The 23,529-nt window shown below is 36.5% G+C and overlaps 1 protein-coding gene across 3 annotated transcripts in view; it reads right to left on the bottom strand.

The window, feature by feature from the left end:
• Positions 1-2,250: 2,250 nt before the first annotated feature.
• The window catches only part of LOC150077951 (DDB1- and CUL4-associated factor 8-like), a 227,606-nt gene continuing 206,327 nt past the window's right edge, over positions 2,251-23,529 (bottom strand). For all 3 annotated transcript variants that reach the window (XM_090385203.1, XM_090385204.1, XM_090385205.1), the window contains exons 10-12: positions 19,759-19,878; positions 19,531-19,647; positions 2,251-3,509 (exon numbers count right to left, since the gene is read on the bottom strand). In XM_090385203.1, coding sequence (XP_090241329.1) covers positions 3,399-3,509; positions 19,531-19,647; positions 19,759-19,878 — 348 coding nt within the window. In that variant the 3' untranslated portion in view covers positions 2,251-3,398. The remainder of the gene's footprint in view (positions 3,510-19,530; positions 19,648-19,758; positions 19,879-23,529) is intronic.

Genomic DNA, 23,529 nt, shown 5'->3' with positions numbered 1-23,529 from the left:
AAACAAGTTGCAGTTTCCGGTTCATTGGACTTTTCAGTTAGTGCAATCTAATTATAAACAGGTAGTAAACTATCTTACTGCATTTGTGATAATACCGATAGAATTCTGTGGGTTTTTACGTTATTATGGTGAAGTGTTTCCCCTTCCATGAAGGAACTTAACACTAAATTTTCAGACTCTTTTCATTTCTATTTTTTAAGATTCGTAAACTTGTCTCACTTGTGCAATTTGCATCCCATGTTCGTCATTATTAATTGCTTATCTTTTTTACTGTTTTAAATTTTTAAAATCCAAAAAAAAAAAACTTCATATCTTGTCAAGGTAGAGTGCTACATTTACTGTAATATTTATTTATTAGAAATTTAAGATGCTTAAATCTGTGTTAGCAATTTTATTGGGTTTCTAACTTTTTTTTTGTTTTTCTTACCAGACTTAACTTTTTTTTTTTGAGTGTTCTGCCTCTATTGCTATTTTTTGCATAAGCCCTGTTGTTTTTATTGCATGAAATACAATAATGCAGAGATTTTTAGGAACACATGTATCGCATTATAGCAGAACTGGCTGTATATATAAAAAATATATTTTATTTTTTATATTCTAATAATTTATTGTGATTCTAATAATTTTATAAATTATTAGAATCACAATAAAATTTAATCTTTCCCCCTGACTATGCCCTTCCCACAGTACATTCCATTTTATTTAGACTGACGGATAATGAACAGATGAATGCTTCCTATGTTTTGTAAAGTTACATTCATAAAACTATTATACAGTAAGTTCTGCTAGAACACAGTACACATGTTCCTAAAAATCTCTGTGTTAATGGTATTTGGTGCATTAAAAACAACATGTCTCATGGGAAAAATAGGGATGGGGCAGAGCACTCAAAAAAAAAAAAAAAAAAAAAAAAAAAAAATGTTCAGTTAGAAACCCAATAAAATGCTAACACAGATTTAAAAATCTCTTAAATTTCCAATTAATAAATACATAACATACTAATTGATATTTTTGTTCATGTCTTTTTTTTTTTTTTTTGATTGATAACGACGAACACGGAATGCACAACTTTCACAAGTAAGATATGGAGTAAAAAGTACGAAGCTTAAAAAATAGGAATGAAGAGGATATTCTGAAAATTTGTTTTTATATGATTCCAATGAAGGGGAAACACATTTCATCATAACATAAAAACCAACAGAATTCCGCGATCAGTACTATCACAAATGCAATAAGATTGATTTTACTACCTGTTTATAATTAGATTGCACTAACAGGAACACCCAATAAACTGGGTACTGAAAATTGTTTTATTATTTTGTGGTAGTGACCTACAGAAATGTGCTCCTCCACCTCACGAAATTTCTGTTCAAACAGAAAAATGTGAGTTGGCCTCACGTGTTATCTTGTGAGTACAGCAAATGATGTGTCTCCGACTTGTACATTGTCTACAGCAAATGCGAAATATAGCTCTCACACATTTGACAATTTTTAAGCTTCATAAACTTATGTATTGCTCTGCAGGTCTCTACAGGATTTTGCATTCACCTGGTGTTATTTGCAGACGAAATTGCACAAGCAGAACTGGCTGTACCTACAGTGTTTTTCCTGATTTTTTTTTTTTTTTTTTTATCTTTATAACAATTAGGTTTTAGATTGAAGTTTTTTAAATTAATAATAGATAATTAGCACCAGTTATTCATACACGATAGCCAAATTATTAGAATCACAATAAAATTTAATCTTTCCCCCTGAGTTAGTTTACATAGTGATTCTAATAATTTGACCACCTGCTATTAAGTAATGATTCTTTGTCTTCTGAGTCAGGATAAAGGATTTTTTTTTTAATAATTTATCTTCCAGTATGAGCTGACCTTATCTATTGTTGTACTCTATTCAAGATACTTGCATGATGTCATTGCCCAATTTGGTTTATGTGATTTGTTGTAAATTAGAATTTGTATAAAACTCTAAATTGAAAACTTCAATTTATAACTTCCCTATATATCAAAACAAAATATAACTTAAGTCTAATTTACTATGTTTTATAGTGTGGATAACTGACAAAATAATTCCAGAATACATTATTATTTAATATTTCTTTATTTGTCAGCAAACTATTCTTTACCTGTTTCAGCTTATACAGGTTACATATATTAATGATACATTATTAGATGTAATAGGAATTATGAATCACCCTGTATTTCAAGTAACACTTTATAATTTGTTAACAATGTAAAATATACAAAGGAATAGGGGAAAAAAAAAATGGCTGTGAGAAGGCTATTTGAACTAAAATTGTAAATAGTAACCGAGCTTGCTCTGCTCAGAATGATTTATCGACTTCACACAGTCATTTTGTAAAAGTTATTAATGGTATACTGGGAAGTTGGATGCTCAATTTTAATTGCCACATTGGGTAGTTTAGGAAATGGGAAACAGTGATTAAATGGTGCCATAATCACTAGTTCAATGAATACAGCTGAAACATTGAGAAAAAAATAAGATACAGAAACTAAAATATTGAAATTTTTTGAAGATTAAAAACTTTTTAAGTTAATCATTTTGTGTACATACACAGAAGTTCATATTTCACTTAAAATCAGCTTTTAAATCAAAAAAGATTTTGGCTCATATACATTTCATCTATAACACTGATAATTAAAACAATAACCTTTAGCATGTATTACAGATACTTTGAATGAACTCCAGCATTAACTGCAGATCTTTACACAAGATCAAAAAAAAAAAAAAAACAAACAATAAATAAAATTATTTGCATTGTAATCATGCTAGAATTATAACAGCATCTTCCAAATTACTTTACTACAGAAATATGACAGCTTAAATTGCTAAAATAAAGAAGAAATGCACTTTGATGGAAATGCATAAAAAATCACTTTCAAATATTTAAGTGATTTTTGGCATACACTTCAATTATGCAAAATTATCAAAAGATGGACGTGAAATTAACCAGCACTTCATAAAACAGGAACAAAATTAGTAACAGCAGCAAATCAAATAACCATAAAACTCCACAGTTGATACCAGCTATATGCTCCAAGGCATAGAAGACGACCACTGATTTTGATGCATTCAGTAAAACAAAGTTATTCTCATGATCAGCTGCAGAAACACTGTTTTATAGCAGTAGGTTCAACTGCCTTACACAACCAGCTGCTGTATACGGAATAACATTTTATTATTACATGCTCTAAATCCTGTACATTGTCTACAAATGCTCTCTCCAGAGCTGATAAACCATGATGCTGGTTACTGTAATAATTTCTATTGCTTCTTCCCACCAAACTCAGTTTCTAGGTTAGTAATTCTTTTGTGAAGAAGACAGAACTGTGCATAAATTCTATGGACTTCAGCTCTGTACCTATAACTGAGCTTCAGGACTGTGTGCACTGAATGGCATGCTGCATTTCCCCGTCATCTTCATGATTGTCAGAATCGCTGCCACTAGAACTGCTATCACCAACACTATGTCCTTCCATTTCAACCTTAAAAATAAAACATGAAAGTAAAGTTTAGTGAAATAAAGTGAGATTTTTTTAAACTAAGAATTTAAACTAATTTAATCCTTGAAGTTATGTTTGAATATTTACTAAGTCATTAAAATTACAAAAGTTGCACCAGTTTATTGAAAATAATTGAATTTCTCTTATAAAAACTTGAAGATAACTCTAAATATTTTTAAATAGCATTTGACAAAGGAGAAAAGTAAGTTTTATTCAGCATTAAATGTTTTCATATATTTAAGAAGCATTTATGCTTCATACAATAATTGCATGGCAGAGACATAATATAGTATCATTAAAATGTACTGTATAATAAGCAGTAAAATCAATTTCAATCTGTCCTCAGGAACCATAATTTCCACACAACTGTGGGCTTTACAGTACTTAAGGATTAAAATAAGACAAAAGGAAATAAATACTGGCCCTTACTAGAGGCACCCCACTTATTGCGAATGAACCTGAAACACAGTCTCCTAACACTTAAATGTAACAGTACATATCCTAGAACTGGGACAATTCAAAAATGGGTGCCAATCAAACTTCACCAAATATACTGGTAGTGAGCCCCTCTTTTTCTGATTGACCACTTACTTTATGCTTGTTAATGAGGTTTAAGCCAATACATTCTTTATTCAAACGGATTAAATTACCTGCATAAACCACATTAAGTGTACCTGAAAATATTTTTTATTAAAGCAAGATCCTCATAACTACCAGACTTGCAGGTCTTTTCATGTCTATACCTGTCAGTCATAAAGGAATTGGTATGTATATTGCATACATAAGGAATGCACATCTAAAACAATTCTGTAATAATAAAAAAGCTGTATGTGATAGGTAAAAATTGTTTGGATTTTTAGAATTAGCACTAAAAGTATACTCAAGAACACTATGAACTTTGGAAACATGAAAATCTGTGCAGACCAGAACTAATTATAGGGCATGGACAAATGAGGTGGAAGTATTTTGGCCATGACTACTGCTGTATAAGCTTGCTTTCTTGCATCATTTGCCACTACTAATATTAAAACTAAAATTAAACAAATCAAAAATCATTTAAAAGAGCAATAAAAACACACATCTTATACTGTGTGTGTAAAGATTTATTACTGACATATCAGTCATACCGAATTTTACCAAAATAGTTTACAAAGGCCATAATATAGCAAATTAAATGCCAAAAGTAGAAACAGAAAATAAAAAGAAAAAATAAACTTAGAAATCAGTTTAAAAAAAATAAATAAAAAACATGGATAATTTAACACCTACAAAGTTAACACTAAAAAAGCCAAAATAAAACTAACATCTGCACACACTGAAAACTCATGATACAGGTAATCTACAATTTATGTTGAGAATGTGTTCCTATAATCGGAACATATATGGAAACAATATAAATCAGACATTTTTCATATATGTACATTTATATATTAAGCTGGAGATGTGTTCCTATTAATATTTTTTGGACCTGTCAACTTCACATACTTTTAAAAATGCTCTTAATGGCATTTTTAAAATTACATGAAGCTTAAATCAGACTTAATTAAAAATATAAATCAAAAATCAAATTAAAACAGAAGAGCAATAAAGATACACATTTTGTAATGTATGCATAAACATTTTTGATTGATATATATGCTTTAATTGCACTGGTGTTCAAAACTTAAGGACCAACGCTATTTCTAAAGGTTACAACCACAAAATCAAATGAAACAGCCTGTGGAGATTTGCATAACTGTGGCTATTCAGTAGAAAGCTGGTGCACATTCAAAAATTTGAATCATGATGAGAGAGCTCTCACAAACATAAAAGCAGCAGTTCAGCAGTTGTGCAAATTACCGAATGGTGAGCACGATTGTTACAGACGTTTGATTAATTTCATACAGTGCTACAGACAACAAAATGGCCAGTAGACAACATCTGGATGAATTTACCCAGGGTCAAATAATTGGGAATCTCGAGGAACGTCGAAGTGCGAGGAGTGTGGCTGCAGAGTTCGGTATTGCCCATAGCATTGTTTCACGTGCATGGTCGGCCTTCAGAACGACAGGTACAGCTGTTCTAAGGACCAGTGATGGTCGTTCATGAAAAACAACGCCCAATGATGACCGCTATATATTCCTACAGGCCAAGAGGGACCGAAACTAGACAGTGGGATCCATTGCAAAACAGCTACGCAGGATATCGCAGTTTACTGTGGCCAGGTGACTCCACAAAGGTGGACTGTTTGCCCAATGGCCAGTACACTGTGTCCCTTTAACATTTGCCCATCGGAGACACCGTTTACAGTGGTGCATCAAACACAAGGACTGGACAGCAGCTGAGACTGAATCTACTCTCATCTTTACTGATGAGAGTAGATTCAGTCTCAGCAGCGATTCTGCACGTTAGCTAATCTGGCGAGAAGTTGGCACACGGTATCACCGTGCAAACACCACTGAAAGGGATTGAAATGGTGGTCGAGGTGTTATCTTGGATGGATGTATACAACTCCAGATACTGGAAGGTGGTACTGTAACCTGTGCACGCTACTGTACTGAGGTAATCCTTCCCCATATGCGTCTGTTCCGAGATGCCATTGGCCCCGAGTTCGTGTTTATGGATGATAACGCCACACCCCATCGCACTGCAGCTGTTGATATGCTTTTGGAAAGTGAGGACATTGTTCGTATGGATTAGCCTGCCTGTTCCACAGATCTAAATCCCATCTAACACATATGGGATGCTCTGGGGAGATGCCTCGTGGCACGTCCACACCCACCAGAAAATGTTCACCATCTGAAGATGGCGCTGACAGAGAAATGGATGATGTTACTGCAAGAACTTATCAACAACATAAGTGTGGACAGGAAGTGCAAAGCCTGCATCAAAATTAGGGGTGGCCATATCTCCTACTGAGGACCACCTCTTCCCTTTGTTCCATCTTTGGCAGTGATGCATCTGTATCATGGCAGCCAGTGCTACGTTGCCATTTTTGAATAAAGTCCCTCTGTACCGTTTTGTTTCCATTGTTGTGTCAGTGTTGTTTCCGTCATCATGTCTGTACCTCACAAGGTTCCTTTGGTATGCTTTTCCCCATATCCAGGCCATTCCTATGAGAAGCTACAGATGAAAACCTGACTGGTCCTTAAGGTTTGCACACCAGTGTAGTTATACAAAATCACATTTGAAAAAGCCAAGGATAGAAAAGAGTCTGCTCCACGTTTGCACCATCTTTATCCCCACAGTCGTGACACCTCTAATTGTTACAAACATGGTGGCACTATCTGACAGGTGTAAACCTTTTTAATTTCTAGAAAATTAGTTTTTTTTTTTATTCTGCTTGGGTTATGCCAATATTAATTACAATATTTTCTTAATGAATTGCAGTACTTTACTGTGTTTTTTTTAATAAAAAAATTAATATTTTAAAAAATTCTGTGTTTTTTTACACCTTTTTATTTTAAAAAAAAAACATTCATTCTGTTGAAAATTAAAAAAATAAATTACAACCATAAAACATTAAGATTAGCCTCATTTTCTGGGTAAAAAACCATTAAATGTGCAAATTAAAAGGTGCACATATTTCTGTTTATTGTATGTGAAACAGTTTTAAAATTTTAAGAAATATGCACATATTATACGCTATCATTCACTTTATTTTTCAAAATAATTTCAAATTTGGCACACTGAAGCATGTTACATACGTCTCTAACTCTCAATCCTGAATGATTATTGCTTTCTGTGTTTGTATTTATTATTCAAAAATAATAATATGAATACTTCAAATGAATTGTTAAAAAAAGCCAGTTTATGACATTAGAAACTATTAACAGTTGTCATATGTGGGAGAGTTTTATAAATAACTTCAACTAGAAACAAACACATAACTCTAAGCTTTGTAGTGCCAGCAGCAGTCAGTTTCTCATGCTGGAGTTACTATAAGTTAAAAGTAAAAAAGAAAAAGTGGTAGAATTGTACTTGCTGAGTGCAGTCATGCTATAACTCTGAAAACACAATAAATAAAAATCTAAAAACCACCCAAGTGAAAATTTAGCTATATCTAGGAAGGTACAAAAATATAGATTTTTTATCTTTAGCTTACAACTACTGGATAAACTGAAGAATTTAGACATCCTTTTTGTCTTGAGACATTATGTGCTACTGATAAATCAGATTGGCCCACTTGATATCAATGGTTTGACTGTAGATCACAATCTCAGATAGCTGCCAAACTAAATGAGTATTTTGCATCTACATTCACATATGAGGAGTTATTCAAGAAGGAGAGGGCCAGATGCTTATCAAACTCTAACAGGGAGTTAAATGATTTTGCAATAACTGAGAGCAAAGCGGAGGAGAAATTGAAATTGAAACATAAGAAAGGAACCTGGGGTAGATGGGATCTATCCAGTTATGTTAAAGGAGGTGGCAAAGGAAGTAAGCAAACCCTTAGCCATAAATATGAGAGCGCCCTTGGACTCATGGGAAATCCCCACAGACTGGAGATGTGAAAATGTATCTCCAACTCAAAAAGGAATCAAAGGGTGACAAGTAATTACAGACCAGTTAGTTTGACTTCTGTTCCAGGGAAAATCTTGTCTGACCAATTTGATTGTATACTATGATGTGTTCAGAAAAGAACTGGATGCAAAAAATAATTTTGATATCATATACTTGGATTTCAGGAAAGCTTGATACTGTTGCACATAGAAGACGACTGTACAAATTGGAGCAATATGACATTAAGGGCATGTTGCTACAATGAATAAAAGGATGGTTGAGTGGGAAAAGACAGAGGGAGGTAATGAATGGGTGCTGCTCTTCATGGACTAATGTTATTAGTGGAGTCCCACAGGGTTCAGTGTTGGGCCCATTGTTGTTTTGTATATTTATCAATGATACTGATGGAGGTATATCAAGCTTAATGTAAAAGTTTGCAGATGATACAAAGGTTGGCAGGGTTGTTAATAACAGTAATGACAGTATGCTGCTGCAACAGGATCTGGAAAAGTTGCGGAGATGGGCTGAGAAGTGGCGATTGAAGTTTAACATTGACAAATGTAAAGTAATACATATGGGTAGCAATAACCCCAGAGAAATGTACCAACTGGGTGGCATTACACTCAGGGTAGTGGAGAACGAAAGAAACCTAGGGGTAATTTTACAATCAGATATGAAGTTTTCTGAGCAGTGCAGACAAGCTGCCAGAGTAGCTCATGAGGTCTTGTCAATGATATACAGGACTTTTGTGAGCAGGGATAAGGAGGTGATTATCCCCTTGTATAAGGCAATGAGGCTTCCAGACCTGTACCCAGTACAGGTCTGGAAGCCTCATTTTAGGAAGGATGTGAAGTTGCTAGAACATGTACAGAGAAGGGCAACAAGACTGGTGAAGGGAAGCATTCAAGGAATTAATCATGGATGCTACTAAAAGTTTCATACCTATTAAGAAATATTGTTCAAGGTTTAGGCCTAAATGGTTATCAAATGAACTAATGAGACTCATGACAGAGAAGAAAAATGCATGGGATGCATATAAATTATCAGCGATTCAGAAGCCTATGGCAGATATAAGCTAGTCTGTAATCAGGTCACAAAGGAGGTTAGGCAGGCGGAGGCAGCTTACGAGAAATCCTTGGCAAAAGACGGTAAGAAAAACAGCAAGGATTTCTTTACTTATATAAACTCTAAAAAGTAAGGGGATGAATCTGATTGGTCCACTTCACATCGATGTTCGACTGTTGATGATCCTGCTCAGATAGCAAACAAACTGAATGAGTATTTTGCACCTACATTCACACATGAGGAATTATTAAGGTTTGAAAATGGCAGAAGGTTATCAAATTGTAGCAGGGTACTTAATGATTTTGTAATAACTGAGAGCAAAGTGGAGGAGAAATTGTTGAAGTTAAACATAAGAAAAGCACCTGGGGTGGTTGGGATCTATCCAGTTTTATTAAAGGAGGTGGCAAAGCAACTAAGCAAACCTTTAGCCATAATTATGAGAGATCCTTGGACTCAGGAGAGGTTCCCACAGACTGGAGATGTGCAAATGTATCCCCAATTCACAAAGGGGGATCGAAGGGTGACACAAGTAATTACAGACCAGTTAGTTTAACTTCTGTTCCGGGTAAAATGTTGTTGTTGTTGTTATTTGGTTTTTAGGAGCATTAGCAACTAAGGCCATATTGCTCCGGGATATGCGGTGGTCATTTCCTGAACTTTCCGCATCCTCCGTATTTGGTGGTGACGGACTCGAACCCCGGTCTAATCAAGAAACATGTGCTACGCACTGCTGCTCCTTCCCACCTGGCTACGGAGGCGCCCCGGGTAAAATAATGGAGTCACTGGTTAAAGATGCATTGCAGGATCATCTATACAAGGCTGCAGCAATAGTTCAGACACAGCATAGGTTTGTTAAGGGAAAGTATTGTCTGAGAAATCTGACTGGTTATTATGATGTGGTTACAAAGGAACTGGATGCAAAAAATAATTTTGATATCATATATTTGGATTTCAGGAATGCTTTTGACACTATTGTTGCGCATGGAAGACTATTGTACAAATTGGAGCAGAATGGTATTAAGGGTAAGTTGCTACAATGGATAAAAGGATGGTTAAGTGGGAGAAGACAGAGGGTGGTAATCAATGGGTGCTGCTCTTCGTGGACTAATGTTATTAGTGGAATCCCACAGGGTTCAGTGTTGGGTCCACTGTTGTTTTGTATATTTATCAATGATATTGATCAAGGTATATCAGGCTTAGTGTCGAAGTTTGCAGATGATACAAAGGTTGGCAGGGTTGTTAATGACAGTAATGGCAGTGTGCTACTGCAACAGGATCTAGATAATTTGGGCAGATGGGCTAAGAAGCGGCAACTGAAGTTTAATCTTGACAAATGCAAAGTACTGCATATGAGTAGAAGTAACCCGAGAGAAAAGTACCAACTGTGTGGTACTACACTTAAGGTGGTAGAAAATGAAAAAGACCTGGGAGTAATTGTGCAGTCAGATATGAAATTTTCTGAGCAATGCAGACAGGCTGACAGGGCAGGTCATGGGGTTTTGTCAATGATATATAGGAATTTTGCTAGCAGGGAAAAGGAGGTGATTGTCCCTCTGTATAAGGCAATGGTCAGGCCATGCCTTGAGTACTGCATACAGGTCTGGAGGCCTCATTTTAGGAAGGATGTAGATTTGCTTGAGCGTGTACAGAGAAGGGCAGCAAGATTGCCGAGGGGAAGAAAGGGATCCTCTTATCAAGAAAGGCTTAAGTTCTGCAAATTGCAGTGGCTGGAGACTAGGCACTTGCGCGGTGATCTGATTGAGGTGTATAAGGCCTTGAATGGATTGAGCACGCTGAATTCTGATGGAATCCTTCCACTTGTTCAGATTACGAACCAAAGGAGGCATAAATTCAAATTAAGAAAAGACAGATGTAGAATAGATGTACGGAAATTTTCCTTTAGCCAGCGGCTGGTTAATTGCTGGAACAAACTTCCATCTGTTGTTGTGGAAGTTGATAGGTTAAATAAATTTATGGAGGAACTGGACAGGCATTTGGAGGGAATGGTGTGATTTTTTTTTTTTTTGGCTGATGCTGCATAAGCTCATACACTTGCTTTCTTGCATCACATGCCACTACTACTACTTCTACTACTTTTTTCTTTTTTTTTTTTTTATGTGAACCCCAAACATGAGAGGTATTAGAACCTATAGTACTTAGTACTATTGGTTGGAGGTTGAGAAGACGAAAGAAGAAATTTGTTGACATTGGACTTGAACTTCTGTAGATTGTAATTTTCAGGAAATACGTATGAAGGAAGGTTGTTCCAGAAAACAGCAGTTGAATGAATAAATGAGGAAAATGAAAAGTTGGTTTTGTGGGTTTGAAGTTGGACAGTAAATGGATGTTGGCGGCACGTGTTCGGACTGTTTTGAAAGAGAGAGCAGGAATTATAGAAGCCAATTCAGAAGAACAGTGCCCATGGAAGTATCTGTAGAAGAGGCATGCAGCAGAAACAGTACGTCTATGAGAAAGCGAGTGGAGAGACTCTGTTAGAGATGAATCATTAATTAACTTAACTGCCCTCTTCTGAATGGAATCAAGAAGCCTGAGAGAGAGGTTTTGGGAGCACCACCCCAGATGTGGGAACAATATTCCATGGTAGGGCGGATTTGCGATTTATACAGAGTGAGCAGCTGTTTGGAAGAAAAGTAACGCCGAGAGCAAAAGAGAAAACCAAGTTTTTTAGATGCAGAGGAAGCAATATTTGTAATGTGCTTGTGCCAAGAGAGATTAGAAGTCAGGGTAATCCCCAAAAGAGATATCATTTTGCCTATAAATCGGAGTGTCACTAAAGATAAGCATAGGAATAGAAGAATCCTTTTTGCGAGATATAAGACAAGACTGAGTTTTAGAAGGGTTGAAATCAACTAAGTTGTCTTTGCCTCACTGGAGAATTACCTGAAGATCGACATTTAAGGAATTGGTAGCAGATTTTCGAGAAGTTGAAGCTGATTGAGCAGGACAAGGTTTCTCAAAATGGAAAGTGGAATGCAATGTGCTATCATCAGCAAAACTATGGATAGGATTTCCAGTCAATGGAAGTAGTCATTAATATACAAGAGGAAAAGGGGGGGGGGGAAGAACTTAACCTTGGGGGACACCAGCATTAGTGGAGAAGTTAGAAGACGGAGAGCCATCTACATTCACCCTCAGTGAGCGATCAGAACAAAACTGGATAACCAATTAAAAAAACAGTTGAGAAACCATAAGATGGAAGCATGTTTAGAAGACCTTTATGCCAAATGCAATCGAAAGCCTTTGAGATGTCAAGAGCAACTGCTTGTGTTTCACCAAGCTTTTCCATTGAATTTGTCCATATATGGGTAACATAAGACAGAATATCACCAGTGAATTGACACCGATGGAATCCATACTTGCAATCGTTGATCAGACGGAAGGTTTCTAGGTAGTTTAAGAATTGGCGGTTAATTGATTTCTCCATTACTTTAGAAAGAGTAGAAGTAATTGCAATGGGATGATAATTGGATGGGGGGGGGGAATTGTCACCCTTTTTAGGAACTGGCTGGATATGAGCAAATTTCCAAGCAGAATGAAAAACACCTTTGGAATAAGAAAGTGAAAAAAGGAAGCAAAGTACAGGAGTAAATTAAGGAGCAGAGGTTTTGAGAACAAGTGGAGAAATACCATCAGGACCTGGAGTTTTCTTAGCATCGAGATTCGTCAAAATCCTTCTGACATCCTTTTGACGGAAGGTCCCAGGAGGCATTGAATGGAGTGTGTTGGGAATGATGGGAGGTGTTTTACCAAGATCATTAATACATGAGTTGGAAGAAAAATGGGATGCTAGCAGGTCCGCTTTATCCTTGGCTGAAGTGACAACAGAACCATTTGGTTTTGATAGAGGTGGGAGCAGAGATGGGCAAAAGTTGCGACCAATAGCTTTGGCAAAAGACCAGAATGCTCTGCTACCATTAGGACAAGAAGCAAGTTTTCTACTCTTAGCCTGTTGAAAATCTAGTTTGGACTGATTAATGACCACTTTACAATTGTTGAGAGCTTTGGTGTAGGCAGAAAATGAAACTGAAGAATTGGAAACAAGCCAATTACGATATGGAATATTCTTCTCTTGAACAGCCTTAGCACATTTATTGGAAAACCAAGGTTTAGATAAAGGACGAGATTTTAAAGTGAAGTGTGGAATAAAGGATTTCATTCCTACAAGAATAATTTCACTGACAATATATCAGAGCAAACGTTGACATCAGAAGTTTTGAAACAGTAGTCTGACCAAAGAAAAGAAGAAAAAAAATCTCGCAGGTCATCCCATTTTGCATTCTTGTAATGTCAAACAATACAAGGTTGGGAATAGCCATGAGATAAAGGGTGCATTGGAGAAGAGACAATCACCAAGTTGTGATCCGAGATACCTAAAGGACCACTCACTTCGACCGTGTACTTAGAAGGGTTATTTGTGAGAAAAAGATCAAACGTGTTGGCTGTATGGTTGGTTGGGATTGTCCTGTATTTTTTTTAGGTAAATAAACAATCTGTGCAAGATCATTAGAAATTTCAAAAGCCTGAGCATCTTGACCAGCTGGGTCGGTGTGACTAAAAAACAGAAGCCAGCTGGAGTTGTGAACATTAAAATCGCCAAGGAAAATTACCTTACTGTTAGGAAAGTTGGACTGCAGAAAGTTGCAAGGAGAGAAAGTCAAAGAGCTCCAAGTGATTAGTGGAGTTGGGAGAATGGTAGAGACAACAGATGAATTCGACACAGTGAGGTAGAGAGATTTCAAGCCAGAGAAGATCGAAAATAGGAGATTCCAAATTACCAAGTCTCTGACAGGGAATATCGGAACGTACATATGCACAAGTACCACCTTTGAGGCGAAAGGAATCATACAGCAAATAATTTGGACAACTGAGATGAGCAGTAGTTGAATCAACTGATAACTGAGATTCTTTCAGAAAAAGTACATGGGGTTTGGCAGACTGCATGTGGAAATTCACATCGTTGAGATTAGAATTGAGACCAATATATTTGTGAAATGAACTAGGAAGTGTTTGGGAGGTTTAGATCTTTTCGCAGATTAGCTTACTCTATTAATTTTACAATTCATGGTGTATTCAATAGTAAAGAAAAGTGGGAGGGGGACATGCTGTATGAAGTAATGAAATTTTTGTATATGGCACATACATTGTAAGAATATATCCAGATCCTTGACATAACGTAGCCTCGACAATGCCGCCCCCCCACATACACACTACTCGAACTCCCTCCAGTCACTACCTGGCAGAGTAGAGGTTGCAAGATTATACACTAGCCGATTCGGAAGCCTCCTAAAGATTTACAAATAGTTCAGTCCGGTGTACTAACTAGTGGCTGGCCTAAGAACACCGTTTTAGAGCTGTACCCTCGAAATGTAAGGAAGATTGGATCTCGCCATGATGTCCATCATAACCTCAAAAGTCATCAGTCATACTGCAAAATGGAAGAGATGGGGAAAGGTTGACCGGAACTTAGCTTTGGAGACTACATATGGGTTGCACCACTTCAAGCCTCCAATAAGCAAAGCGTTGATATTTCATGGGTTGATGAGAGTCATCTACCATCTAGTATTGCCTGGTAACACAGAGGGGTGGCATTCTTCCATGTGTTGTGGGCACCACACCTCGAAACCTGCTTACGTTGGTTCATACCCAGGTGGTCACCTAGTGTGCTTGTGCATGGAGGTTATACCCAGGATTACTAACAGTCCCACCATCATGAAGGTGCAAGCAGAGGATTTGGCTGTCACAGACCATCCGGACTTCACCGAAATTGGGTACACTTGACTTGAATTTCACCCGCATATCAGTTCCATCAGTGTTTTAGACTTCCAGGTAGCAAGTACAGCTTGTCTGGAATATCTGAGAGAATGTCTGTGACAACCTCAAGGTTGAGCGGGAGAAGACAAAGGGATGGTTATCAACAGACACTGTGTTTCTTGGTTATCAATGGAGTTCTCCAGGATTCTGTGCTAGGCCCAATGCTGCTTTCCATATTTATTAATAAATTGATGAAGGTTAGCAGTACAGACAGACTGTCACAGCAAATCATGACATTTTGTCAATGTTATACAGGAATTTTGGAATCAGGGATAAGGAGGTGATCATCCCATTGTATAAGGCAATGGTCAGTCCACATGTTTAGTACCGCATGAAAATCTCATATTAGGAAAGGCATAAGGTGCACTGAAGAAGTTTGACACTAAACCCTTGATTTATGAGAGCATACTTACATTCAGAGGATGTCCTTATAGATTGGAGATTTACAAATATCTCAACTATTCACAAAGGGGGATAAAAGTGCACATGTAATTAGCCTTCCACTGCTAATGCAGTATCTGACAGATGCCACTTTTTTTTTAATTTTTCTTTTTTTTTCTAAATTGGAACATGAAATGGAATCCTCCTATGTATCTTTGTCCACTAATATAATATTCTCTAGCTGGTTACACAACATTTTCTGTTTTCATTTTGACGTACTATGAATTTTTTGTTTGGTATTTAAGACACCAGGCAAGTAAAAATATCTTTCTTTTAGGTAATTCCTGTTCCAACATGACATCTGTGAAATATCAGAGATGTGTCTCAATCTTGACATAGAGCTTAGTTTTGTCAACTAAACAAAAAAATCTGACAAAATACAGCGTTTAGGTTGCATATACCAGACATTACACGAATATCCATGTATAATAATACACAGATATTTGTGTATTATACATAGTAAAATATTATAAAAACTTTATTGGTTTCTCTTGTTTATTTTAGTTCAATATTTTTTTTTATTGCGTTTAGCAAACTAATTAATAGGTCACTGTTTTCAATTTGGTTAAAATTTTTTTTTTTTTTTTTTTATAATCAAAACAACAGCTGCCACACAAGCATCTTTGTTAAATTGAGAGCATGAGTGATGGAAAGTTAAAGACCAAGCTTCAGTGCCAAGAAGAAAATAATGGAGTCAGTAGTTAAAGAAATAATACAGGATTATCTTGACAACCAAGCACTGTTAAGAGGAGATCTTGTCTGACCAACATGACTAGCTACTACGAGGTAGTCACAAACAAGAGTTGAAAATTTTTACATATTTAGATTTCAGTACAGCCTTTGATAATTGGTGGCAAGTTACTATTATGGATAAAGGGATAGTCGAGTGGCAGGAGACAGAATTTAATGGCAACTGCTCTCTGTGGACTAATGTTATGAGTGCAATCCCTTGAGGTTAAATAACATGCCTTTTACTGTTTTCACTAATGATATTGATATATGCATATAAAAAGTTTAATAACCAATTTTTAGGATGTATAATGGCAGGCAGGAAGGGTGGTTAATTAATCTGGATACACTAATCCAACAAGATCTGAATAAGACAGAAAAGTAGCAACTGATGTTTAATATTATTAAATGCTAGTTCTGACATGAAATACCCTGATCAATGCAAAGCGGCTGCCAAGCCAGCTCACAGAGTTCTATCAATAATATATATAGGAATGTTGCCAGCAGGAACAAAACAGGCACTTATCCTATAGAATAAGGCAATGGTTAGGTTGCATCTTCAGTACTGCATACACGTCTAAAAGCCTCACCTTAGGAAGGATTTAGATCTATTAGAATGGTGCACAGAAGATGGGTAGTTTGAATAAATATGAAAAAGGTCAAAAGGGATGAACAAATGAAGTGGTTTTTTTTTTTGGGTTTTTTTTGAGTGATGCAGCATAAGCTTGCCCCTTGCATCATTTTGCCACTATTGATGGATGGATACTAATGGAGTCCAAACAGTCTAAAACATCACTAATTAGTGCATGATTATCTAGTTATTTTTAACATATTCCAATTATTTTACTATACTTAGGGATCAAATTCTTAATATTAACAATATTTTGCATGGAGTTGTGTTTTTATAACTAAAATTAAATTCTCCATCAGTGCCTTTTATGCAAGGTTTGAGATAACCTATTCATCTGCAAAAAAAAAAAAAAAATAAATAAATAAAAAAATAAATAAATTTACCGCATTTTGGCAGTGACATTTGTCAAGAAACCTGGTATGAGGTACAGTCTCCAGGAGTAGTCTCCACAGCAACAAAGTGTGTCATCACCAACCCGTGCAACATATATAGTGATGGAATAGATAGTGCCTATCAGTTCATTAGTACAGAGTCCATGCAATGAGGAAAGGGAGGGACTTGACTGAGTCTGAACAGGGAATGATTTGTGGCACCAGGAAGGTGGTACAAGCATTGTTGGCTGTTCAAGGGCCACCACAGTGAAGGTGTAATAGGAATGGCCCAAAGAAGGACACACAAGCACCTAACATGCCCAGATGGGGAGACCACCACTGGTTAACAGCTGAGATGGACAGCAGTGTTGGTACATGCTGTCTGGGACAACAGACGACTCATGGTCTCTCAATTACTGGAAGACTACAACCAGGGCACACACAGAGAAACATTTTCAAGCACAGCATCCAGCAGATGCTCTTGAGGATAGTCCCACAGAGTACTCAACTTGTTTATACACCTGTGTTGGCCGACTGCCACAACACTTCTGCTTGCAGTGAGCACAAGAGCACCATTAGTGAATATTGGACAACTGGTCCAATGTCCAGGAATAGCACCAGCACGCCGATGGATGGGTGTGCGTATACATACAACAAAAAACAGGTGAATAGCTACAACCAGACTGCATGAAAACAGGCCAGCACAGAAGTAATGGTATCATGGTTTGGGGAATGCTTTCATGGGTCCCACTGAACACACCCTCACCACCAGATCCTACCTTAGCACTGTTAGGAACAAGTTTTGACATACTTGGTTATTGTGTATCCAAATGGCACTGGCTTATTGCAACAAGACAATACCCCATGTCATAAGAACCACACTGTGCAGGAAGGGTTCAAGGATCGTATATAAGAATTTTGTGCGCTCACCTGGCTGCCAAATTCCCCCGTCATCAATCCCATCAAACATTTGTGGACCACGGCATTCATCAGTTCATGCCAGAGTCTCATACCACTGCCAAACTCCATGATATCTTTCTGTCCAGCTCGTGCAGGAAACATGAGAACACCTTCCGTGGTCTCATGGAGTCAATGCCACGCTAAAAGGGTTAAAAGTTTCATCTTGATTTCCTACATTGTGTGCAAATTTTTTGTAGCTGCTTAGTCATGCTGACTAAGCAGCTACAGAAAAGTTCTGCATTTAATTTTAGTCTATGACCAGAGGAATTTCTTAGGGTCCTATTTAATCAAGGGCGTGGTCAGCCAAGTTCAAGAGGTAGGGCACCCCCAAGAGTTAGCATTAACATTAGTTGAGGCATATGATGCAAGAAAGCAAGCTTATACAGCATCAGCAGAAAAAAAAACCCATTTCGCCCATCTAGCGAAATGGGAAGTTTTTTTCACTCCAAATGTTTGCCTTAAATTTATTTAAGCTATCAACTTCCACAACAACAAATCACAGCATGTTGGATAAGCCTTCTCAAATATAGGCAGCAGTGAATGCATTGTTAAGCTTTGGGGATGGGGATGGAGAGAACAATCCCTTATAACCAAATCTGGACTCTAGAGGATGCAGAAACCTTCATATCCTAGCAGTGAAGTACCTGCCAATGTTGCAGGATGCACTTAAATCATGTACTGTAGTAACTGAACCCACTTGCTATACTGTCAGGCTTCACTCGTTTGATCCATTTTTTGTGCTTCTCCAGTGTTTAAATACTGGGTTGAATTGGTCACAGTAGTTCCTTTTTGCAAAAATTCAATGTGATAACACCACACAGTGTGAAGAACATGTTCAAATTTGCTTCTATTTAAAATAATGTAACTTGCAAATAAACAACCACACAGAAACTCCTACTGCACATGCACTAACTAGAAAATATTCATTACACAGAAAACCTAGTTGGAATTTGCTGCACTATCTAGTGCCAATGAATTTGTCCTCATCTTCTTTAACTTAATATTCAAAAAAAACTAAAATATGTGTGAAAACTATACATGGCAATCTCACTAACCAAAGTTGTTTAAATTTCTGTTTATACTCTGGAATGGGCACATAGGGTGGGAGGAACCTACAAGAGCATCACTGTATTTAACAGTCACACACGCTAGAATCATGGTCAACTTAAATGTGTGCATTACTGTCCCCTCATGTTTGACCACTCAGCTATATTTGGCTTAACCAAACTAGCTAGCTTAAATTACCAAAGTAGTGCACTAGGACTATGAAAGGTCTCTCTCTCTCTCTCACATATCAAAAGTTGGTATGCGAGGGCAAATAAAAATTGTTTATCCAAAAAAAGCATTCATAACTTACAGCATTTTTTCATCTGATCTTTAAGTAATAAGTATATTGTTGTTTTACTTCTTAAATTAGTAAAAACTGTCAGTTTAAAAAAAAAAAAAAAAAAAAAATTAATTCCACAATTCCAAAATGTTAGTAGTAACTTACATTGCGTCGTGCTCTCCTTAGATGCTGCATTAGATACCACAGCATTTGGCCATCAAAGGTTTCTGAGCTGTCTCTCTTCCGTTCATCATCTCGGTCCTTCATGTTGGTAATAATTTGCTAAAAAATAAACAATGTCAACTGACTACTGCTCACTTTTTCATGAGACAACTAGTTTGTCTTTAAGCCAGCTGAAAATTATGAAAAAGATATACTATATTTATTACTTACTGTTTTAAGAGAAGAGAGATCAGGGGATTCTTCACAAGATGGAACCCATATTTTAATGTCATCATCTAAACCACTGGTTGCTAATACAGGACATGAAGGATGTGGTTCCAAACAATTAACCTAATGAGAAGAAATGTATATAATTTACAAAACATCAAAAAATAATAAATTTAAATAAAGAGTGGTTTGCAAGAAAAACTTCTTACACCATCATTATCCAATCATGAAATTTGGTGGTGTCCTATTTTTTTTTCATCACTTTCATTTTCACGGTAGTTGATCTAATAATATTTTTTCTATACATAAATCTGTATTTGTAAAAGAATAAGAGCAGTTTACCACAATATGATACATAGAACACTTCTGTATGATACTCTCCAGAAATCAAAACGAAAATAATTTTTAAAAAAAATCAAAAATCTTACATTATAGTAAGAAATAATTAACAATAATTAAAAATCAAATGAACACAAATCAATTTAACACAATTAAAAATCAAGTCAAAAATTAATTTAATGAAAAAAATTGCAAAACGATGGAATTTTTTTGTTAAATTAATTTTTGACTTAATTTTTAATTGTGTTAAATTGATTTTTAATTATTGTTAATTATTTCTTACTGTAATGTAAGATTTTTGATTTTTTTTTTTTTAAATTGTTTTAATTTCTGGAGAGTATCATATGGAAGTGTTCTATGTATCATATTGAGGTAAACTGCTCTTATTCTTTTATAAATATTGATATCAACATAGAACGTATTGAGCATTATAGCTCTGGTTCATACTATAAATCTGTATTATCCACATTGTCTTGTATTTTTTCTTGTAAATTAATATCTGCGGTGATTTTATTTATTTCTACAGTTTTATTTGTGTTTATCTTTACAATTATGGCCTAAACATAGTTTAGGCCATAATTGTAAAGATGAACACAAAGTATAAACACATAATTGTAAAGATGAACACAAAGTATAAACACATAATTGTAAAGATGAACACAAAGTATAAACATATAATTGTAAAGATAAACACAACCCATTAATTCTCAGATATGAAATTTTTAAAAATTTATTTTTTCCAAATTAGTTGGGTACATTGGCATAGATGTGTAGAGTGCCTATTGTTTTCACCATATTCATCCATCCACATATGTAATAACTTGACTGCCAGTGAATGGATTTTCATGTTTGCTTCTTTTAGATTGATTTGTTGAGCTAGCCAAATTCCATTACAATTGGACAAATAGAAACTTGGCAATTATCATTATTATTTTTTCCATACATATCACACAGGCTATCCATATACCACATACTGCAGTTGAACTACTAGATATCATATTTGTTTCTGTCCACTGACTGGAGGAATGAATAAGTAATATGGCAGTTGCACAGAAATGAAATGTTTTTGGTTTGCACATAAGTCATTACCTATCCATTCTCTCCAAAAGCTTGTCTAGTTCTTCCTTGAATTTATTCAAACAAATGAACAAGCCGAGTGAGGTTCATTAATAATTACAAAACCCTCGGCATCTTGACTGTCTCCCTGCAACTAGAAACTGAAGCCAACTGGAAATGTGAACATTAAAATAACCAAGAAAAATTACCTCACTTGTTTGAAGAAAGTCAAATTTCAGACAGGAAATTGAAGAGTTCAGAGTGATTAGTGCAGCCAGAAGAACAATGGGGCAACAGACGAATTCAACAAAATGAAGTATGATTTTAAATCAGAGGAGATTCCAGATGAGGAAGTCTCTGATGAAGAATATCAGAACAGTCATGTGACAGACAGACAAGTACTACCTTTGAAGCAAAATAAATCATATTGAATGATTAGGGCAACTGATAATTGGGATTCTATTAGAAAAATAAGTGAGGCTTTGCAGTTGTAGATGGAAATACATTATTGAGATTGGAACTGAGACCACATATATTGGTGATAGGATTGAGGAAGTTTTTGAGTTTTAGGTCTTTCCACAGATAAGTATATTATACAAAGGGTACTAGGAAAGTTTTGCAATACAGCTTTGTTTATTTAATTTTTTCAAAGTAATTTCCTCTACATTCAATACACCTCTCCATCCTCCGAAACCAATCTTTAAACCAGTTCTGCCAAGTTTCACTAGGGAGTAAAGCACACTCGTTGTCCCAAGCCCGTAGAAGGTCCTCATCACTGGAAAACCGCCTCCCTTTTAGCTTCATTTTCACATGCGGGAACAATGCAAAGTCGCAGGGAACAAGGTCTGGACTGTAGGGAGGGTGCTCGAGAAGTTTCAGTCCTGTCGTGGTCAAATATTCGGTGCAGGCTTTGGCGAGGTGAGCTGCAGCATTATCGTGATGGAGGTACCAGGTGTCCATTCTTGACTTTGGCCGCAGGTTCTTCATAGATCCAATGACTTTAGGCAGGCATTGTTCAGTATACCTCTTAGCTATGACTGTCTTCTGCGTATCCAAAACGACACGTTCCACAATTCCACTCGATTTGAAAAATACAGCTATCATTTTCTTCTTTACAGATCGGGATTTTCTGACAATTACGGGTGTGTCGTCATCATCAAAGACCCAAACTTTGTTTTGAGCCTTGGTCGGCAGATCGTAATAGTACAGCCAAGTCTCGTCACCTGTCACGATGTTGTTCACATACCGAGATTGTCCCTTATCAAACTTTTTTAACATCTCCCGGCACCAAGTCACACGTCGTGTCATCTGCTCTTCAGTCAGTTGATGCGGCACCCAGAGAGAACAAAGTTTCTTCACGTGCAAATGATCTTGCAGAATCGAACGAATTGCTGGTGCATTTAGGCCCAAAGTATCCTCTATCTGTTGGTAGGTCACTCGCCTGTTTTCGTCAAGCATTTTCCTCACAGCAGTAACGTTTTCCTCCGTAACTGACGTTCGTGGCCTTCCCGGCCTCTCCGAATCCTCCAGAGTGAAATTTCCCCTTTGGAATTCTCTATACCACCTGAATATCGTAGTACGATGTGGACAATCATCATCTAGTGCAAGAGTCATTTCTTCTAAGCACTGGTCTATGGTTAAACCACGCACGAAATTATACCGCAAAACTGTCCTTATCTCATTTCGTGACCACGATGCCATCGCAAGCACTTTACACTCTCACTACTAATGAATAACTGAGCCCATCGACTTGGTGCCGCGGCTACTATGCACGTATGAACATGTCTCAACATGCAGCAACAAGCAGCTTCCTGTGATTCATTGTTGCGTCATATTGCAAAACTTTCCTAGTACCCTTTGTATAAGTTCAGCTACTGATGATGCATTCAGTAGACAAAGTAAAAGCAAGGGAGGGGGTGGATATGTATAAATTAATGAATTTTTTTGATATGGCATACACACAGCAAGAATATACCCAGCTCCTTGGTATAACATGCCTTCAACAATGCATCCAGCTTTGTTGAAGGTACTTATGCTATATGGACTCTCCAAGTCACTAGCTGGCAGAGTACAGAGAAATAATATACCAGCTGATCTGGATGCATCCTGTAGTCATCAAGAGATTCAGTGAACTATTTAATTACAAAAATAAAAACTGTTTTAGAGCCCTCAAAATGTAAGGAGTATTGGATCTCGCCATGATCCCCATCATAGCCTCAAAAGACTACCAATAATGAATGGTGGAAGAGACTGGAATTGCCATAGTTTTGCTCTAGAGATTAAACCTGAATTTCACCATATCAAACCTCCAATAAGCAAAGTGGTGGTATTGCACCAAATGATGAGTCATCAACCACTTAGCATTGCTTGAGGACATAG

The sequence above is a fragment of the Mastigoproctus giganteus genome, chromosome 11 (genome assembly GCF_048544385.1).
Source record: "Mastigoproctus giganteus isolate SK-2022 chromosome 11, ASM4854438v1, whole genome shotgun sequence".
Taxonomy (NCBI): domain Eukaryota; kingdom Metazoa; phylum Arthropoda; class Arachnida; order Uropygi; family Thelyphonidae; genus Mastigoproctus; species Mastigoproctus giganteus.
This window is presented reverse-complemented; position numbering and strand designations above follow the sequence as displayed.